The 21,916-nt window shown below is 39.2% G+C and overlaps 2 protein-coding genes across 8 annotated transcripts in view; one reads left to right on the forward strand and one right to left on the reverse strand.

Moving 5' to 3' along the window:
- LOC143515070 (protein shisa-like-1a) overlaps positions 1-10,637 on the forward strand; it is a 34,274-nt gene extending 23,637 nt beyond the window's left edge. The window contains exons 5-7 of one of the 4 annotated variants that reach the window (XM_077006980.1): positions 4,311-4,454; positions 5,933-5,966; positions 8,101-10,637. In XM_077006980.1, coding sequence (XP_076863095.1) covers positions 4,311-4,440 — 130 coding nt within the window. In that variant the 3' untranslated portion in view covers positions 4,441-4,454; positions 5,933-5,966; positions 8,101-10,637. The remainder of the gene's footprint in view (positions 1-4,310; positions 4,455-5,932; positions 5,967-8,100) is intronic. The other 3 variants (XM_077006981.1, XM_077006983.1, XM_077006982.1) reach the window with 3 other exon arrangements.
- Positions 10,638-13,201: 2,564 nt separating this feature from the next.
- parvg (parvin, gamma) lies at positions 13,202-21,353 on the reverse strand. Of its 4 annotated transcripts, none has more exons than XM_077006977.1 (13): positions 21,095-21,353; positions 19,552-19,632; positions 19,373-19,437; positions 19,160-19,262; positions 18,879-19,028; positions 18,657-18,772; positions 18,474-18,529; positions 18,322-18,356; positions 18,152-18,207; positions 17,986-18,054; positions 17,744-17,845; positions 14,279-14,351; positions 13,202-13,655 (listed from the first exon to the last, which is right to left on the reverse strand). In XM_077006977.1, the coding sequence occupies exons 2-13, from the start codon at positions 19,595-19,597 to the stop codon at positions 13,582-13,584; spliced, it is 945 nt and encodes a 314-aa protein (XP_076863092.1). In that variant the 5' UTR covers positions 19,598-19,632; positions 21,095-21,353; the 3' UTR covers positions 13,202-13,581. The 4 variants fall into 4 exon arrangements, with proteins under 4 accessions (XP_076863092.1, XP_076863094.1, XP_076863091.1 ...); XM_077006979.1 differs by having other exon boundaries at positions 18,331-18,356; positions 21,095-21,352; XM_077006976.1 differs by having other exon boundaries at positions 18,152-18,210; positions 21,095-21,352.
- Positions 21,354-21,916: the final 563 nt, after the last annotated feature.

Raw genomic sequence — 21,916 nt, forward strand, 5'->3', positions numbered from 1 at the left:
GTTTAGCTAAAATACCTTTAATACAGAAAAGTGTTCTAATTACCATTGGTCAAAATAATCTTTTTTTTCACCTACTGGGTGAATAACACATGCCACATAAGAATTTTTTGCATGTGAATGTGAACATTAGTTAAATTATCTTACACCCAGGCCATATACACTAAATCATTAGAATATTGTTTATGACTTAATCTTGGCCATGCTTGCTTTATTTTGAACTGTAAAATAAGAGTAGATGGACCAAATTTCCCACAATACCACAGTATACTACATTTCAGACTTTTTCACACTGTTTTGTTTTTGTTTGAGGGATTTAAACCAGAATTATCTGAATAATGAACTGTTTGTGTATAAGAGCATTACAAGAGCACGGTGTAAAACTGTTTGAAGCTATCTGTATTTCAAGCTCTGCCAAACCCATTTGGGACAGCAAAACATCTTGCCCAGAAAATGCTTCAAAGCAGATAGTCATCCTTTCAATCAGTTCCAGTGGAGAAATCAGTGAGAATATTGCATTATCAGTGGCAGTCTCCAGAGCTTTAGTCCAGATTTCTTGTGCATATTTCGGCATTGTCTTGTCATCGCTGTGAGCATAATGGCACATGGGCTAATAACAGCAGCAGATACATGGACTCAGAAGTGTTTTCTCTTTCCGCACCTAGCTCCACCCATTGCTTGCTGCATTCCACCATAACCATTACATGACCTTACATTATAATATATAACTGTCACGTCTGGCCCCGGCCCAAGTCATATCCTTGTTATTGTGTTCTTTGTGTTTTTGTTATTATTTCAGTTGTCATGCCTATTAATGGATCATGGATTTGCCTTCGTCTTCAGTGGCTTTACTTTAGTTTTTACTATAATACTATATGTTTTGCTGTTGTCCCCTCGGTTTTCTATATAGCCATCTTCACATTCACTGGATGTTGTGGATGTCATAGATTCATGGATTAACTGTTAATTCTGATTATTGGGATTGTGGTGCATTTTTTAAAGTATTGGTTTTCAAAATAATTATTTAGTATATAATAATAATATTACTAACATTTTAAAAACATCTATTTTAAATTTTTATAGAACATCAGTAAAAATTGTTTTGCTTTGAAGCTATTGCATTGACTCATAGACCAATTGGGTTATTGCACCACAGTTGGAGAATTGCTGGCATCTAATCCACCGAAAGGTTTAGAGAATTCATGGTTGCATCAGGGTAACTCCTACATTAGTCAACTGCTTTTTTACGTAAATTCCTTTTTTTCTTGTTTTTATCTTCAAGACCACATTGAATTAGCATCCAATGTCATGGAAAATGTGTATTTGTAAACAGCCCATTCATAGTTTAATACATCATATAGATAAGGCTTGTGGATAGAAGACCCTGATAGAGTATCATCTTCTTGGTGAATCTAAACTGAGAATTTCACAACAGTTATGATTTTATGTTTACAAATACACACGGCACACAGACATCATACATCTTCGGTACATTGTGGTACATTGCAGAGCTTTGTATCAAACTGTCTTGCTGAGGTCATCAGAGAAAACCAAGCTCTTTCCTTAGGGAGCATTATGGGAATAAACAGAACCAGCCCCCATTCTAAAGAAAACATCTGCTGGAGGGGGTCTTGACTTGTGACAGAGGTCATTGATTGAAACACAACCTAATGCCCTATATTATTTCTTATTGTCTACTTGGGAATTGAAGCATGCAGTTTCAGTGGACCCGACTATGGCGTGCCATCATAACATTGGAGTGCTTTGTGCCATTTTCTTTTCCTGTTATGGGTATGTCCTGAGAATAGCTTTACATGGCAAGCTGCTGTTGTATTGTGTAATTGGGAGTACAAGAGAGGAGGCAGTCCCTGGGAAGGCTGACAGGAAGCAGCAGTATTCTGCTCTTGGTTAGTTGCTGTGTGCCCCCTCAGTATGTGGCCCAGTCAGAAATAAAATGCATGAGAAGTGAGAGCACAAACCAAGAGTATGGTCTGATTCCAGTGCTTGTTTTGTCTCTCTCCTATCTGCTGTACAATAAAACAGTGGTAACTCTTTTGTTCAGCGGTCATCTTTTGTTCCGATGTATATGTGGCATGTTTTTTTGAAGCTCAATGATGTATGTGTCTTTGTGAGCAGTACATTTTCTCAGATGCATATACACTCTGACAACCTGGGCAGTTAAGCAAAACGTTGCTGACATTATCATACACACTCACTGTAACTCACTTCCCACTGCAGAACAACCTGTGCTGTCACTGGGTTCTTTAAACACACTGCCCTAAAGTCTTCCATACTGCTTTATTCAACAACCTGCCACATCACATGGAAATTGTGGTGCCTAAATTTAGTGCCTCACTGGCTGGCTGTCACTCTGGGCCATGACTACCATCCTTGAATTTGGGTCTACAATCACTTCTTTCATATGCTAATAAATATAATTGTAATGGGGAAGTGCTAAGTCAGAAATCGTTCTTGGAGAAAATTGACTGGCCATGTCTAGTTGCAGATGGTCTGGGCTGAGGATATGCATGTACGGTATATACCAGAGAGATGACCTGGATTCAACATTAGGAAAGTAAAAGCAATGGCACTGGAGAAGTCTTAACAGAGAGTCTACATAAGCCTGGATGCCTGAGGAGAACGCTTTAATTCTCTCAGTCTATTTCACTCTACATTTCTCTTTTTCACTCACAAGAAAGAGAGGGCTGTGAAATCACTTTTTTTTGCTGTTGTTGGAAGTAATGATTCAAAAATGAATTCACTGACACTGGGAGGGCAATCAGTAATAATTTCTGTTCACAGAAGTAAATGGAACAAACTGAAGGAGCTGAACACCTGATTTGGTGGTGACAAAAATAGGCCCTTTGCATGTGTTGCATGTGGTGCTTTGTAAATGTGAAAGGCAAAGAAACCTGTGCTGGAAATAGTCCTGGGCTTTGGCAGTGTCCATGCAGTCAGCCGTCCCTCCAGGGCAGGTCCTGCAGCCCAGCTGAGGTGACAGAGCCAAATAGGTTGGCTTGACTTACAAAAATCCAAGAGCCCAGCGAGACACACACAAAGAGAAGGCAAGTGAAGGGAAGTGTATATAAGGGAGCTGAAGAAGAGGATGCAGTCAGAAATCTAGACATGCTGCCTCCACAGCTAAAAATATGCCACAACTGAAAATGTAAAAAAAAAAAAAAAAACATAAAAAAATAAGGAATTAGGTGTGCTGCTTCTGGACACAATTACTCAACAATTACAGTTCAAGAAGTGGAATGCAGAGGAAATAATAGGATATTATTTCAGTTATGATGATGATGATGATGTAAAGTTTTGATGATGTGACCCATACAGTACAGGTCCAGGCCAGAAATTCTATCACAGAATGGTAAGAATAAATAATTAAGGTTTAAGCTGTAATGAACGGTGGAAGTTGAGTCAAAACCTTTAAATTCTGAGAGACAGATGAAAAATGAAAACAAGTCTTTTTAGTTGCCTTGTTGCTGAAAGGAGTGAAAATCACTTGGAGCTTTAGGACAGTTGGTGCTGTTTCAGATATGCACTCCACTCCTTTCCACGCATCATTAGAGACTGGACCATATGTTCAGGCAAGTCAGTGATGCTGAAATAAGGAGCTAGATTTTTTTTTACTGTCTACTGTATATATAGATTTGCTAATATGTAGATAGGTTGGTTCCTAATCTGGAGAAAAATAAACACATTGGTTTATGCAAATTTTTACAAATTTACAAAAGGTGTTCATCATTTGCAATTCCTGCAACATAGTGCATTCAGGGCACCCATCATGTGTTGTGCTTTTTGTGTCTTAATCCTCAATTGCTCAGTTTTTGCTGACAGCGCTGTACACCCAAACAACTCTGAGCACCTTCCAGCCCATCAGGAACCTTATACAGCACACACCAGTCATCCAGAGTGCTGTTGACTAGTTCCTCACCACTTCTTCTTTCTGATATCAGTCCAATGATGTCAAGTTCTAGTCTCACAAACTGCTATCTTCATTGAAGAAATATTGTAAGCTGCCATGAGCATTTTATTGCATGCTCCTAACATTCTGAGTTTCTGTTCTCATCAATATTGCATAGGTGGTATTGATCCATGCATACATGTACAAAATAGATACTAGCATTTTGTATTCTGTCAAAAACAGTGGAGCATCACAGTAACCTTGTAAAATGTGTAAGAAGATAATGTTTGCAAAAGCCTGATTATTTGTCTTAATTACAGAATATATGCATGTAATCTTTGGAGACATTTAGAGACAGCGATAGTGATTTATGTGTTCAAGTGACTATAACTGTGTTCATTTGAAGGGGCAACACACAAACAGCCCTACTGTGCATGGGAGACCACAGCCATCACCAGCATGCTGTTCATGGTCCACTGTCATTTCCTCTCTGTTATCTCCTCTCTGAGTTAACCAGGCATTCATTCCTGAAATAAAACAACAACAATGAGTGAGTAGAGACTAGCAAAATCATCTTCTATCAGTATGGTCCAAAGCTTTCACAAGAACTCATATTTGCTGTATATTTCAATATATGAATAAAACCATAAAAGGGTATGGTTATAAGCAGGGCCGGAGTGGGACACTTTTTCAGCCCGGGAGTTTCATGGCCAAATCCGGCCCAAAATTATATTTCCCTCCCAATCGGCCCAAACTAGAGATTGACATGAGCCGGCCCATCGGGAATCCTCCCGAATCTTCCAATTATCCACTCCGGCTCTGGTTATTCGTTTTTAATATAAATGCACCAAAATGTCTAATATCCGTTAACTGTCTTTAGGACAGTTATAGTCGCTCTATCAAAAACACTTTTCATATGTTCTTAAACTTCAATTGTGTAAGTGGAACACATGAATACTTACATTTGACAAATACAGTACTTTGAAACCGCTTCTTTCTACCGTACTGTGCCAAAAGGAAAAGGGAGCTAGTTGCACCAAGTTCTTGAAGTTGCCTTGATAAATTATGAAGTTGCCTTGATGAATTATGTGGGTAGCAGATTAATATGTCACTGCAGTCTAACGGGTGGGTGATCAATTTGAATCTTCCCTTTACATCATGATCATGATTGTTCATCAATTCCCAACTAATTAATTAAATAAATATAAATCAGAACACTTATCGGGACATTTCTAGATTCAATAACATCTGTTTTATTTAATAAATGTGAAAATAAAAATCTTACTCTCATTTGTGGTGTGTTTGCTGTGGCTAAACATTACAAAGCCCTCAAATGACTGAAAACACAAACCATGTCAACGAGCATCAGCTGACTATCTACTTTGCTAAATCACTTGCTAAAAAACAATAATATGATGCTGTCATTGATCTTAACACCATAGTTTGTATTAAAACCTTGCTAATAATGTTGAAACTGGAAGTTACTGTTAGCCACTGTGATAACCACATCAGCAAAACTGAGGGTCACTATTCCTGCTTTATCTCATTTATTAGAACATTTCTCATTACACAAGTGAAAAACAAGGGAAAGAACACAATTGTGGTCTCTTTTCCTTATATCCATCAGTTATGACCATATATATGCAACACATGCCAAAACAGTCTAATTGGACCCATGGTCTAATTAGAGCAGTGTAATTACCCTAATTGGGACCCATGCTTCTGTATAGCCACTTTGTGTGCAAACAACATGCACATGCATCCTATGGATAGAGACAGACTAATTGTGTGTTCTTCCATTTGAGTTGTTCTGATGCCTCGTAATGGGGAATTGACTATTGACTGGTACCAATTGGTTAAAAAATACCAACTGGTTAAAAAAATTACATTTAAAAAGATTTTCACTCACTCATCTTTACTAGGGCAGCACTCATTAGTTCTGATATGTTTCATTTCACCTGATCTGAAGAGCTAACTGTCAAGGTTTCCTCTAGTTTAAAACATAACCCTTTTTATTTTTGTTTTCAGGATTGGTTCCATTTTGAGTCAGATTTTACTAGAGGTAATATAAAGCATATCTTTCATTTACTTTCAAATAAATGTTAATGTTTGACAACAGGAAGATCAATGGCATTTGCCCAAGACCGCCCAAGACCATTCAAGACCATTCAAGACCATTCCCTCAGTCTATTATATATATTAATTACTCTGAAAAAGGCTAGATTGAGTGACTAGTATTTTCTATAGAAGAGAGAAAGCTTGTGTCAGTACTCTTCATCTTGTTACTCACACTCCCACACTCTCCATCTTGTTACTCACTCACGCACACTCTCCATCTTGTTACTCACTCACGCACACTCTCCATCTCGTTACTCACACTCACACACTCTCCATCCTGTTACTCACTCACACACACTCTCCATCTTGGCACTCACTCTCATTCACTCTCCATCTTCTTGCTCAATCTAATTCACTCTCACATACATGACTATCACCTTGCTCTCCTCAATTTCCCAAACTGGCTCCTGTGCACAAGCCTCCACCAACGTCTATAAGTACAAAGTCTATTAGGCACATCACTGTAAACTCTAAAGGCTTTTACTGCAATGTACTTTCAAATAAGCTCCCAATGTTTAGCAAAAAAATCTCAACCAAAATGAGCTGTCAAGATTCCAGATAGGTCTAAAGATTCATTCACCCATAGCCAACATCCCTTGACATCTAAGAACTTCCAAACTCCTCAAAACTTCAAAGGATTAAATAGAGAAGAAAAAAGGAGAATGATTAGTGAGGGTTATAAATGCTTATAAACCAGCATGCCCTGTCACAGTTCAGATGATCAAACCACCAAACAGTGGACAATGAATGTTAAGCTGCTTTAGAGACAGAGCCGAAAGAGCACACAATCCGAGCAGCAGTATCAAGGATTTTGAAAGAATTTATCAGTGGATTTTAGAAAAGGAGAACATTAAGGTAGATTTAGATGCACATCGTTTCTTTAGTTTTGTACACAAGGGACCTTGTAGAGTGAAAAGATGAGAGGTGAGTATGAGGGAAAGGACAAAGGGCTAAAAGCAGATATATGACATCTGAAGAAGAGTGTGTGATGTTTGGATGGGAGGGTGTTTGGAGTGTGTGATGTTTGAAGGTCTGAGATGATGCAGAACTACATAGGTGATAACAGACAAATTTGATCTTGCTTCCTCACTGATAACTTTCCTCCATCCATTTTCTTATCACAGCCTTACCCTTTCACACTATCTTTCCTGTAACTAAATGAATTACAGCTTTTACAAGAAATCACAAATGACTGAAATTCTGATGATGGCAGTTCACATCTGTGCTCGTCTCTAGGTTGCTAAGTTAAATTGCTTTGAGTAATTTGGGTCATGCTGTGAGGTAAACTGAACTAATCATGAATGCCTACTATTTTTAAACTGTGCTTGGCATACTGTGATTAATGGAACAGAGACAGACTAGGTTAAATTAAGATTGTTGCTTTTCTTGAAGACACTGTGCAGTCACTTGTAAGCTTAAAGACCTAGAAGGCATTTTGAAGAGTACTGCCATTATCAAAACACCACATGATCATATTTATTTTTGTACTACACCCAGTTTTTACTTCAAAATGGTCATGTATGCAGCTGTGTTCAATAAGATTTTATTTGTATATTATGAATTAATGTTACTGAATTTATTTGGCATAAATTATTAAACTTGACACCTAATATTCTGGTTTTCAGATAAGAGCAGAGCAGTAAACTGCATTCTGTTTACATGCTTTGTGTTCTTTATCAGACCTCACAATAAAAAAAACACCTACTGGAGAATAACATGTCACAACTATTGTGAAATCTTGTCCTATTCCCTGTTGAAAGTAGTTAAGGTAGTTTTACAGCCTATTTTAAAAATATTTGTCTTTGTAGTGAATGGAAAAGACCAGTTCAAACTGTCAAAACAAACTGTATATGAATGTTAATAAACTGTAAATATGGTAAGAAGTAAAGGAATTAGAATGCTTTCCTAATCAGTATACTTAAGTACAGAGCTCACTGTGTTTAGCTTATGCCGTTAGTTCCTTTGAAACTATCAAATTATCTGTAGATACCAACAAACTGAGTTACTAAAAGTTCTAAGCCTGCCAAGAAATGAGTTTAGCATTTGCATTTTACTAATTGTCTGTTTCTGTTTTCAAGAGATCAGGACTTCAAGAGAACACATAAGAAGAGAAATTGGAGGAAGATGTGGTTCATGACCCAGTCTTCAGAGACCAAAACCTTTTCAGGGAGGTCTGCACATCCCTTCAGTTCCTATGTAACAATCCCGCTTCACAGTGAAGTCAGAAAAACCTTAAAGAATCACTTATATACTTGAGGCATTTACAGACCTAGCAGAATCGAGTATTTAACGGAACTACAGCTTGGAGCTTTTTATGAACTGGGACAAGATAAACAAGAAAGAAGTGAACTGGGCTGGAACCAAGCTCCAGGTTAAGCATCTATCCAAGCAAAGGAACAAGAGTAGCTTTCTTGAATTCATGAACACATTTGAGATTTTATTTATAGTGTTTGCACTGCTTTGTGACCTAATATGGACAAATTACTATAATTGTGCGGTGATAGGAGTATTTGTTTGTATGTTGTTTATGTACATTAGTCAGGGAATATTGAGAAACCGAGTACTGATACTTAATACCCCCAAATCAGAATACTTAAAGCCCCAATCAGAAACCACTGAGACAACGCCATTGCTACACAAGGACTAGCTTCAAGTTTACCAAACAATGAGCATGTTAAATGTACATGTACTTTACACTGGGTGTGCTGTTGTCATCCAAAGGACTGTTTCAGTGCCACACTAAAATTGGTCTGGAAGTTGTAGTGATTGCCGATTTGGGCTTTAGCCTTGTGGGACCCAGGCTATGTGGTTGTGTATATTTTTAAGTTCTTGTTGCTATTTGTAACTAGTAGCACCTGAGAAACTATGGAAACTAAGCAATGTTTTCAAACAGGAAGCCAGGTTTTTTTTTGTTTGTTTTGTTTTGAAATTAAGTCCTCACAACATGACAGCAGGTTTACACTCACCAGCCACATGAACATTGATAGAACTTTATAAGAAATGCCTCATAGGTGTGTGAAGTTTATAGTTTCAATGTTCCCATGCACAATTTGGGCTGGCAAACCTTCAGCCTTTGACCACTTGCTGCCCACAAGACCTTTGGCTTAATATTATGAATGCGTATACTGGCAGACTGCTATCAACATACAGCTGACACGAACACGTGGAACAATGAATAAAGAAATAATCATGCAACATTGTTGTGCCTGATAAAGTGAAATATCTACCCCCATGCCACTTTCATGCATAAGTATTAATGCTCTGCTGAGAATGGTCCACCACCCATATAACACCTGGTCAGCAGTGGTCATGTGGGCAGAAGCTGACGACTGATAAACAGGGTTGCCAGATTTCAGTCCTGAAGAGCAAGCGCTTGTGCTTGAGCAAGTCATTTACTAACTGTGTGGACTCAGGACCTGTAGGACTAGAGTTTGGCCATGCTAAATTTCCTTCGGGATCAATAAAGTATCTACCTACCTGGAGTAGAAGATGGCTGGTGATCATTCTACATTTGTACACATATAAATTACACCTATAAAGCAACCATCAAAATTAAAGTAACGCTATAGTCAATGAGTGTGGCTCAGTGGTACGCTGTAGCAGTGCCTGGTGGGGCAATTCCATATAACATTGAAAAATTCTCATGTGGTATGCATGTATAGGGATGCAAGGTCTCACAAGTTTAATGAATTAAGGGTATTGGTATTCACTATTTTGAAAAACACTCTCTGTCAACGTGTTACAGTGAATCCTGTTTTTTTTTCAAAGAAAGTCTTAGCCTCCTGAGGTTTTAGGATGGAAAGAAATGCAGTGTTTCTGAATGCAGCTCGATTATTATGAGTCCATGGGGGAACTGTTTGTAGATTATTCTGAGTGAACCACTGTTACATGGCTGCATATTCACAGAACATTTCGGAGGTTCTGAGACTCACAGCACACATAATGAAAATTCTTACATTTTGAAATGCTCAAATTCAATTCAAATTTCAAATGTTGAACCATTTATTATTGTTTTTCCCCAAAATGAAGTAACATTTTTTAATATTATACAATAAAATAAAACTGGAGATCATAGTTTATCATAGGTGTCACTGTAAGTGACATTATGTTAGTTTTTGTTGGTTTTAATTGTGATGTGTTGTATTTAATGTAGTGGAAGTCTCCTGAAAACTGATTTAGTCTTTGATTCAGTTGCACTGTTTACTCTTCATTATTTATTTTTAATCTGGTTGTATTAGTGAATCAGTCAAATGATCATGACTGAAATAAATTACATATATATAACTAGATGAAAACTACCATGACACCACAAAGCATTTTGAGGTCTTTCAGCATAAATTAAATAGATATACTTTTGCAATCTATAAGCAATCCAGTATAGTTCGTAACTATAATTGGAATATAATATTGTAAAATAAATGACTAGATAATTGCAGTGATTTTTTCTTTATTATTAAGCAGTACTCTCAAATGCCTGGAGCATTATTTCAGAAACTCCCAACTCTCTCCTCAGTGGAATATGCATATTCTGAAATACTCACTGCATTCTCCTGATTCAAGGCTGAGGAACACTCTCAAGACCTCACGACTAATCCCCCCCCCCCCCCCCCCCCCCCCCACCTGCTTAGCCCACCATCTCCCTCTGAACATAACAATCACACTGTTCCTAAACGGCACATAGAAGCACGCTCCATGTATGCTTACTGTGAGTTTTTGTCACATATCGCTTCACATTCGACAAGAACAAAGACTGTAAAGCTGTAAGCCCTGGTTATTATCAATAAGCTTCAAGCATGGCCAATGCATTCATTGCAAGTGAAGTAACCATTCAAAATGTGCCTAATGTTCAATTAGGTGATTTATACAGTGAAAAAGTAATATCACATTTCTTGGTTGAGCTGGACATTCCTTGCTCTGCACTAACTGGTTAGGCAGGAACATATGTGAGAGGTGGGGAATTAGCCTCACGTCTCCTAAGGAACAGACAGTGGGGGATGAAGAAAGGAAGATGGCAATTCCAAGCCCATCTGCTGCAGAATAGTAATTTAACTCAAGATGGAATCTTCAAATTAGATGTGATCCAGCACAACGATTCTTATTTAATCTACAAACAGCAGCTGATATTTAGATATGAATGATCAAAATGTCAAAAAATCATTGGGTGAAATCTTGGATGCTTGATCAAGCAAAAAAAAAACAGTAATTCAAATAGAATAATAAAATAGTCATTGATGCTCCACAATGAAGTAATGACCAGTCACCCTTTTTTATTATTTGGGTTGTCTTGGTAACAGTTGCCTTAGTAACTCTACACCTGTAGACAGCAGCTTTGTAGCTTCTGGTACCTTAAAGCAGGTGGTTTGTTCACACATGCCCACTTGTATACCATTCATACATGTATGTAAGTGTTTACACACTCACATACGAACATGCACACACACACAAATGCACGCACGCACACACACACACACACACACACACACACACACACACACACACACACACATACACACACTCTGTGAGATAGTGTTTTGCTATTAGGTAGAAGGTAAAGTCATTATTTCAATTGTACTTGAAATTGTTAACTTTGTACTGTTGCAGTTGAGAGAAATAAAGATATATCTTTCCAGCTGTGTTGAAATGCAGTTCATGTTCATTTTAATTTGTGTGACTTGTGTTAAGATGAATTACAATATTCATTGTTTGGTCAGTGTGTTATTTAATGTTCTGCACTGTTGAGAGGTCAAAACTTCAAAGGCTCTCTGGTCTGTCTCTCTCTAATGTTTTGAATCAGTTTGACAGTAGCAGCTGATCAATCAGTCCAGACTTTAGTCTGGCCACTACCTTCACATGCCCTCTTGGAGTTGTGAGACATCATTAAGGCATACTCCAGGCTGTCTGAAGGGGCTGTAGAATTAGAAACACACATGCGGGTTTGTCTGTCTACTCAGGTTTGTTTGGGCATTCTTTTGACATTTTTCAGTGCTTTAAGGACCACTCTCTGGAGACTCCCGTCATGACAACTGTGCTTCACATTCCTAAAATAATCACATTCGAGGTACAACTTATACTCTTGATCTCTCATATTCTATCATTCTTCCATGGAAATACAGGGTGATAAAGTGACACATGATCAGAGCAGATACACACAAATGAGATTCCCTACAAAATCTAAAGTGTTAGCTAATGATGAGCATTTTATCTGCAATAATAAGAATAAAAATGGCACAGGTGTTATCCTTAAATAAAGCATTAAAGTATCACCATATCTTCTCTGCAAAGATTTTCATTTATCTTTGTCATTGGCTCTATTTGTTTAAAACAGACCAGTCAGTTATCTAAAATACCTCTGTGGGTACACGTGGCATTAACACTGAACATGGTAGTACCATTATTCTTTACATTTCAGGGCTAAATGCATTAAAGAAATTTTGTTTGTTCTTTCTGCATGAATTGCTAAAATAAAAAATCTACAGTGGACAGTCTTTTAAAGCAATTTTTAAACCCCTCAAGCAGTGAGATACTTATTGGCTTATACAAACTCACTTAAAATGTGTGGATATTCTAAACTGAAAACAGTTAAAATCTTAACTTATTTGTAGACATTCTCAAAATAAACCCCACCTAAACCATCCAACTTTTAAGACACATTTCTTTTCAAGTTTTGTCTGTGATATTTTACACTACGTTTACACTAAACAACAAAGTGATCTGTATTTTTAGATCTGTGCTTTTGCCAAACGCATCAAAACATCCTAAACAGTATTGCAGAACTGGTTTGCTGATGGATCTTTCTTCCACTATAATTAGTGTTTTGACATTTTTGTCATATCTGATGAAAGGATTATCACGATATGAGAGGCTAGTTTTTCCTTTTTCATTTTGATAGTGTTGTTGTGTTAGCCACACTAATTATTTTTACAGAAGGTTTTGTCAAGATAAATTTAACTTGGGTCTAAGACATCACAACTCAGTGAGCAGAGTTACCACTTAACATGATGAAGCTTCAGATGTCTCTGTTAAATCAGCATCCTCCAAGGGTTTGTTAAAACAGGGCAACACACCTTTCTGGAAATACTCACTGCACTGTATTTTTTTTCCATCTACTCTGATCTACTGATCAACAGTCCTATGCTGACCAAACAGCAGAGGGAAGGAAGAACACTCCACTCCATACCCTGCAGATCAGATATGTTTATTTGGGGGCAGGAGAAAGGGAAACACTTGAGGGCAAGTGCAGAGCTAACACATTTACTCCACCAGGACCAGTAAGAAGCCCCAGGGCTGGAGCCCACTGGACGAGTGTGTGTTAGGAGAAGCAGGGTTAGAGTGGAGACGTGGAGAAACAATGCTGTCAGCATGGCAATTCAATCTGCATGAGGAGCGGAGCGTTCCAACGTGCTCTCACTTTCATTAAGGCTCGCAGGAGTGAAGCTGTCTGGACAACTGCCTCGCCAGCCCCAATGACAAAAGAACGTCACAGTTAATGTGACACTCTAAGCTGACAGGAATCTTAGCTTATGCCAGGCATTTGTAGAAGGTGTAGATTTTGGCTGGGATTATTTGTACTTGTGCCTTTGGAACAAGGCATACAACACTTTGAGTGTAGCAGCCACATCTTGGGACACGATATCTGTCAGAGCAGAAATTACATCATTGAATTTGAATGTCCTTTCAATTATCCAAAATACTTATGTGGGTACATGTAACATTAAAACTGAAAATTGTAGTACTAGTATTAAATTATTATTCTTATTATTATTAAACAGTAGACTGCTTTGTAAAATATGATGAATGAATTAAGAAACTATTAATGCAATTTCTAAGCAACTCAAACATTAATTAAGGAGTGTACAGTCTGTTGTCATGTTGTCTGACTCTTCTACCCTATTCATTATAGGTCAATTTCTGACCACAGGACTACTGCTGACTGGTTCTCTTTCTGGTGGTATCTCTGTTTTAACAGACCTATGATAATAACATGGTAGCAGTTTACTAGAATGTAGTATTGTGTTGGTACGAGTGTATAAAACGCAGCACTGTCACTACTGGTTTGTAACCCTGAAACAGAAGGCCTGTGACCATAAACTATTGATGAAGATACAGAACAATTTGAGCATGGCCTTGGTCTTGGCCATGCATAGTCTGCCAGGTTGATTGATTGTAGGATTTCTGCTCAACCTTGCTATTTCCACAGTGCATGTTAATGTTTACATTTTCTTGATATCTTTATGTGGTTTATATACTGTAGCTCACCTTCTGGATCCACATTTACTAAAGTCATTCCTCTGTCGCTGAGGATGTCCAACGCCAAAGTGACATTGTGAAGCTGGAAGTACAAGCAGATCAGAAATGCTTATATTGTCCTTCATAAGCTATGCATCATTCTGTTAAAGTAATTAGACTTTGAATGGCAAGCAATGGTGTGTAGTCTTCTTTTCTGGAATGAACAATTGCTAGCTTGGCTGTTCTATGCAGATGCCAGTCCATTTAAATTAAATTAATATTTGCAGTCACAGCTAGGTCAGACATCTGTCATCTCAACCCACACCCTGTGTTCAGCAAGTGGGTGAAGATTTATCATTCTAAATGAACAAAACAGAATGCCTGCTATGGCCGTTCTGAGTAACTGGGCAAGCATGTATTGGATAGAGTTCAGAAAATGACTACAATCCCATGTCACATGTTTATTTTTTATGAATCATGTTTAAAATATTGCCAATAAGATAATTCACCTCATCATCTCTTATTGTTTTAACTGTTACTAACAAATAATGATTAACAGGTTTTTTGATAGAGATGATAGAACTACAGGCCCGATTTACACCAATATAGCATGGCTATGTTCCAGTCATTAAAAATTTCAGGAAGGTTTTTACTTCATCGTACATATCTTCCTTTTAGGCTGTTGTTTCCAGGGTGGCTCTACATCTCTGCCTGTGCTCCTACCAAGGGTCACCACAACAGCAAGGTTCTCTTTCCTCGACTCATTACACAAACAATAAAATGACAAGTGGAGTTGCATGAGCTGTTCCACTGTCTGAAGGGGAGACAGCATCGGCCTGTTCTGTTTTGATCATTTGATATGTCCAAAAAATCTATATTACCATATAAATCATATTCAGGAAAACTGGAATTATGATTAATACATAGTCATATGAAATGGGAAACACTAAACAAATCCATAAATGTTTGTGGAGCTGCATGGTGGTGTGGCAGTTAAAGAGCTTGGTTTGGTCTGCTCTGTGTGGAGTTTGCATGTTCTCCCTGTGCCTGTGTGGGTTTTCTCTGGTTTACTCCCACATTCCAAAGACATGTGTGTTGGGTTGATGGGTTGTTCTAAATTGCCCATAGATGTGCATGTGTGTTGGCTGCCCATGGTGTACCCTGCCTTTGCCCAACGATGCTGGGATTGGCCTGGAACCCTGACTAGCAGGATTAAATGGTAAAGATAATGGACGATGTCTGCAATTACAATAATAGCTAAAATTTATAAAAATAAAGTGAAATTATAGGAAAATGCCTTCATATGCATTCCTTGTACATAACATAAATTATGAAATCACAGGTCTAAAATTAAAGTTTACTCTGAACAAACCAAACAAATTATAAATTGTATTGAATGCTATACAATTTAAATCAATATATTAATAAAGAATTGTAGAGTGTAGTGGGTACCTCCCTTTCCGATTAATCTATGAATCAGGCATCAACCCACGCAAGCTATTCAGTATTTTTTCTTCACTCCTTAACCCTCCCTCACCCCCTCCTCCATCCTCTCTCACTCCTGAGAATTTTGTCATCTTCTTTGAAGAGAAGATTGCAGCAGTCCATCAGTCCTTCTCCCCAGCTCCCAACCTTCCTACTAGTACCCCTAATCCAACACTCAACTCCTTGGCTTCTTTCTCCCCTCTCTCCTCAGACAAGATACATCAACTTCTGACTTCTAGCAATCCTACTACATGCCCACTGGATCCAATTCCTTCCACTCTTTTCCAGAATATGTCAAGAGAACTCCTTCCGTTCATCTCGGCAATCATCAACAACTCCTTAGTTTTGGGTCATGTGCCTACCGTGTTCAAGATGGCAAGGGTGGTACCAATCCTGAAAAAAGCAACACTTGACACCTCTGACATGAACAACTACAGACCGGTATCACTTCTTTCTTTTCTATCAAAAACTTTGGAGCGAGCAGTCTATGACCAATTATCTCTCTTCCTCACCCAGAACCAACTCCATGATCCTAATCAGTCTGGCTTCAAACGGGCACACTCAACAGAAACTGCCCTCAAAGCAGTGACCGAGAAGCTCCATGCTGCCAAGGCTAACAAGCTATCATTAATTCTTTTTAAATTCTTCTAGATCTTTCTGCAGCCTTTGACACTGTCAACCACAACATCCTCCTCTCTGTTCTTTCTAGCCTAGGTGTGACTGGTTCTGCTTGGAAATGGTTCCAGTCATATCTTGAAGACCGTTCCTATCAGGTAACATGGAGAGGATCTACATCCAATCCATGTAAACTGATGACACCCAGCTAATTCTTTCCTTCCCTCATTCTGACACCCAGGTCTCTAGGCGTATCTCTGCATGCTTGGCAGATATTGCTTCATGGATGACTGCTCACCACTTGAAGCTCAACCCTAGCAAAACTGAGCTTCTATACATTCCAGGAACCCCAAACCCACACAACGACCTCACAGTTTCCTTTGAGAACATCTTGTTAACACCATCAGAAACTGCTCGAAGCCTGGGTGTAACGTTGGACAACGAGTTGTCCTCAACACATGTTTCAAAGCTGACCAGATCCTGCAGATTTCTCCTCTGCAACATACGGAGAATACGACCCTTCCTTTCACAGGAAGCTACTCAAGTACTTGTGCAGTCTCTAGTAATCTCTAATCTGGACTACTGCAATTCCCTACTTGCAGGTCTTCCTCTACGGGTCATCAGACCTCTACAACTAATTCAGAATGCTGCAGCACGACTGGTCTTCAATCTACCCAAGTTCTCACATGTGACTCCTCTGCTACGCTCTCTTCACTGGCTTCCAGTAGCGGCACGCAACAGATATAAAACCTTGATGCTTGCTTACAAAGCCAAAAATGGACTGGCCCCTCCCTACATGATGTCCATGGTCAAAAGCCGATCTGTAGAGCGAACACTTAGAACCTCAAGCCTGGCTCGACTTGAAACTCCATGCTTAAAGTCTCATGGAAGACAAAGCTCCAGACTATTCTCCATCCTGGCTCCAAGATGGTGGAACGATCTTCCATTAGCTGCTAGGACTGCAGAGTCTATTGCTATCTTCAAGCGTAGACTGAAGACTCACCTGTTTGTTGAGTTCTTACCAGAGCACTAACTCAGCTGATACCACTTGCCGTGTTCTTAAATTGTATGTCTGTCTATGGTTATTTGTGCTTCCTGGCAAATGCCTAACTTGCAAAACACTAGGTAATGATATTGACTCCTGTAGTTTAGTAGTAGTCTGACTCAATGGTGTCTTGAATTCTGGCCTATCTGTACTATTTCCTAGGATGTATTCTGTGATCAGAAGCAAAACACTTTGTAAGTCGCTCTGGATAAGAGCGTCTGCTAAATGCCGTAAATGTAAATGTAAATGTAAATGTAAATCTATGATTTATATCATTATCATTGTAAGAAAATACAAAAATTATCCATTATAAGTGCAATGCTCCTTTACGATGAACAAAAGGTATTCACCATCTCTGAATGAGTGGAAGGAGAGAGGTAAAACGCATAGAGTGGGATGAAGAAGCCCTCCAGTTCACCAATCAACAGAAGGAGGATCACGCCATCTGCAAACTGATGACACAAGTATGTAGCACACGCACATAACACTCATATAGGAAGCAGTGATGTGTACATGTTCTATTTATATCATTTTGACATCATGTCAGAAAGCTTTGCTTTATTTGGTGAGGTGAACAGGTACTTGTATTTACTTGTTTTTCGAGGTCAGTCACCTGCAGCCTCAATGCAGACATGTTCTTATTGACAAAATGAAAGATAGCCTGCAGGCATAGAGGCAGATCAGCAGTTAGATTACCGTATAGCTAAGCTTTACCTGACCTGATGTTTGAATGTTAACTGCAGTCTGTAGGGGACTACCTTCTTTACTGTGGCAATTTTATATTCATCAAGTCTGAGTACCTCATCTATGGGGTCTTCTGATAAGAAGAGAGAGTCAAGCAAGAGAGGGGATGTGGCAAAGCAGCTTCCAGGTTATTTTGACATGTTTTCAGGCATAAACAACAATTATAATCACAATTAAAACTCACTTGACTTACTGTTAGATGGTCCATCTGTATTCTCACTGGAATCATGGAAGAAATATAAGACCATATAAAACAAGGACTGTAGCTTTCACAATATTCTCACTTTAATGTGCTTATATTCAGATATCAATCCCGATCTGCTCTGATGTTCATACCTTTGAGCTGTGATGTGCTCTATCTGTTTTTCAGATTTGATGCCGCTTTTGTTAACCTTCGTTTAAAAATGCATTGATGTATCAAAGGTTAATGACTTCCTTAAAGTAGATTTAGGAAAAACAAAAATCACTGAATTGTTTCTGTATGTGCATTTATTTTAAACATGCATACATTTTGCCCACCTCAAGTAAAATGACTTCCACACTGACATTTGGGGGTAGGACTAAGTTGGGATTGTAACGCTTCACCATGGCAACCAGAAGATGAAGAGTTGACAGCAAGTCTCGGCTGTGAATGACTTACCAGGAGAGAAGGCACTTATACACACTAGATATCATAATGACGGTTAGTAAATGGTGGTACCACAGTGGGATCATGCATTCAATGAGCAAGCCATCACTCACGTTTGACACTCCATTTTGCTGCAGTGTCTGTCTCAGGCCCGATCCCGAGGTCCTCGTTTAGAGCCTGCAGGATCACCTCCAGCTTGCGCATTTGAGCTGCACTGCTCACTGCGATCTCCTCCACCTGTAGGCACACTCCTCCTAACTTGCCTATAGGTGGCACACACGGGCAGGGAATGGTCTGAAGTGTTTTGCACAAGGCGACTAGCAATCAGGACGATTTGCCTAATGAGATGTGCAGATATGCACATAGACACTACGGCAGAACACCGATTCCTTACTCAGCAGGTGATGGAGAACCAGGCCGTCGTACAGGTCTTCCTCCAGTGCCTGGACCACAATGTGCTCTGACTTCAGAGTGCTATTGATCCACTGTACCAGCACCTGACACACACCCACGGCAGGTCAGGGGTGAAGATACGGGTCAGATAAAGACATACTGGAACACATCATGGCTTTAAAATGAAAAGTCAAAAACAGATTGAGGAACCCACCTCTTTAAGTTTGACCAGTCTGGAATCGGTTAGAGACACTGGCTGGATGGTCTTCCTTCTTTCTCCTGCAGAACACTGATTAGTTCCATCACACAGGGGCCTAATTTAACCCAGGCTCTTTGATGATACACACTCAGTGGAGTCACATGTGACACATGCACACTTCTCATAATACTCACCTACAAAATACGCAGGTGCATCAGAGTCTTGCACAAATTCTTCCATTTTTTCGTACTTTTTATGTATGCTGCACGTCGATGCTGTTGTGAACACATATATGGATAAATACAATTATAAGTTGTTATAAGCCTGGGGCATCATGGGGCATCATGGGGCAATGGGGTGGAAGCATACGCTGAGCAGAGTGAGGTTTATTATAGGCAAAACCAAAATCAGAGTGAGGGTCACAGTCCAGTTTCAAAAAGTCAGCACGTATATCGATGATGATGATGACAGACTTAAAGATAACCTAATATTAACAATACACACCAACAATATACACCAACACAAAACTTTGTTGAGACAGAATTCACCTCCAGAAACTCACAAAACATAACCTGGAACAACCTTCACAATAACCAATACTGACTGCACAGAGACCAGGGTTTAAATATCAGACATACCAAAGAAAACCAACAAGAAACACCTGGGAATACAAATGAGGGGTGGGGGTGCAGAAAGCTAGGAGGAACTGAGACTGACAAATAGCACCTGGCAAAATAAACAAAGGTACAATTGACAGGTGGGGGTGGGGCTGATCATAACGTAAGTCAAATAATTAAAATTGTTCACTTATTATTTATAATAACTAAAGTCACCATAACCTGAGTTATAAACATTTGTGTGTGTGTGTGTGTGTGTGTGTGTGTGTGTGTGTTGTGCAACAATTTTACTGTGACATTTAAAGCACTTATTCTGTATATAAAGTGACTTTCAGTTATGACTGAATATAGTCTGAGCAATTGAAAAGCACAACAGTTGTAACTTAGCAGTGGTGGGGGTTGAACTGTCAATATCCAAGTACTACTGAAGCACTTTAACCACTGAGCTATCACTGCCTGCCCACCAGCACTCTCCACCTGCTTGCAATGCCACCCACAGCATTTTCTTATGTTTACATTTCATTCCTTCTGCACGTTGAATGTTTTGGCTTTGTGCCACGCCCTAGACAGGTGGTGTATCCTGAGTCTCATTTGCCATGCCACCTGTGTGTCGTTATGTTGTTCCTTTGTAAGTCCTGTTTGTATGGCCAATTAATGGTTAACATTACGTTGGCTTTCTTGAGTTGTGGTTTTTATGCATATCCATGTTCATTTTCATTTAGTTAAATTCTTCAGTTGGTGACAGACATAAATGGTATATGATACTCAGTTTGAAGTATTTTTTTTTATCTGTTAGTTTGTTTAATGACAAACCATGGGAATGACTCCACATCCAGATCTTAATGCAAATGAAACATGACTTGTCTTCAACTGACCCAGTGTCACCAGATCAGACAACACATACCAACCAACATGTCATGATACACACCGACAAAGAAAACACCACCCTCTCTGAAACAAGGAAAACTGTGTGTGCCCCGACGCTGAGACAAGGAGAGAAAAGAGACAGCAAGAGAGAAATGTTTATTTGTGCATGCTGATGGTTGTCAGGCTGATGCACTGCGAGCTGACATGGTTCTTCGCTCCACGTCTCGCCACATGTCTGAGCGAACGGGCCTACCTTCAGGAGAGCTGCCGTAGCATGAACGCGCAAGCCTTGCCCTGCGCCCTGAGCCGTCCCCTTATGCGAGCCTTTGCGAGTCAGCAGCGCTGTGATCAAACTCCTGTAGCACAAACAGATCCATACGCATTCACAGGCCGCACACTTGGGAGTACCAAAGGTTTTCAGCCTTTTCGAAGACAAGTTTTAACAACCGAAAGTGTGCCTGACCAAGCAGAGGAAATGTCAGTGAAGAAATGCTTCCTGTTTTTAGTTGCAGCATAGGCGGAAACACTGAAAGAATTCGTCACTTAACATTATTGGTAAAATAGTCAACAGAGATCTAGTCCAGGAAATGAGCAAGTTCCACTGTGCATCTTCTTCAGCACCAAACAGAAATATACACATTGACATCTGAAAGCAAAGTACTTTCAGGGTTATTATTTGCAGCCCAAGAGGCTGATTTCCTTAAATATGGCAGTGTTTGTATGGTCTCTGCTTCCCTAGCAACCAAGTTTTTTTATTTTGATACAGTTTCATGTTTAATGTTGCCTCTGGATTTTGTGAGGGATTCCTCAGTATTTAGAGAATGTGCTCACTGAGACTGTTCTCTCCACCCAACCCTTCTTGGAAAGATAACAGAACACAGTACATATTCTCTTTCTCTTTGTCTCTTTCTTTATGTCATGAGAGCAGAGTTAGAGTCTCTGTCACAAGGAACCAGCAGTAATTTGGGCAGGGAGGTTACCATGGTAACTTGGCAAATAGACAAGATACGATTAAGCTCTCAAATAAACATGACTTTAGAACTGGAAAGAAAGCAGTATTTACAAAGAAACCAAT

Source organism: Brachyhypopomus gauderio, chromosome 5, assembly GCF_052324685.1.
Source record: "Brachyhypopomus gauderio isolate BG-103 chromosome 5, BGAUD_0.2, whole genome shotgun sequence".
NCBI classification, from domain to species: Eukaryota; Metazoa; Chordata; class Actinopteri; order Gymnotiformes; family Hypopomidae; genus Brachyhypopomus; species Brachyhypopomus gauderio.

What these genes read in the sequence shown, in the direction of transcription:
- parvg (XM_077006976.1), bottom strand. Translation starts at nt 19,597, where the DNA reads ATGGAAGAATTTGTGCAAGACTCTGATGCACCTGCGTATTTTGTAG. An exon ending in GACTGGTCAAACTTAAAGAG is followed by an intron (nt 19,263 to 19,372) that starts GTGGGTTCCTCA and finishes GGTGTGTGTCAG; the next exon opens with GTGCTGGTACAGTGGATCAA. An exon ending in CTTCCACTCATTCAGAGATG is followed by an intron (nt 14,352 to 17,743) that starts GTGAATACCTTT and finishes TTGTACTTCCAG; the next exon opens with CTTCACAATGTCACTTTGGC.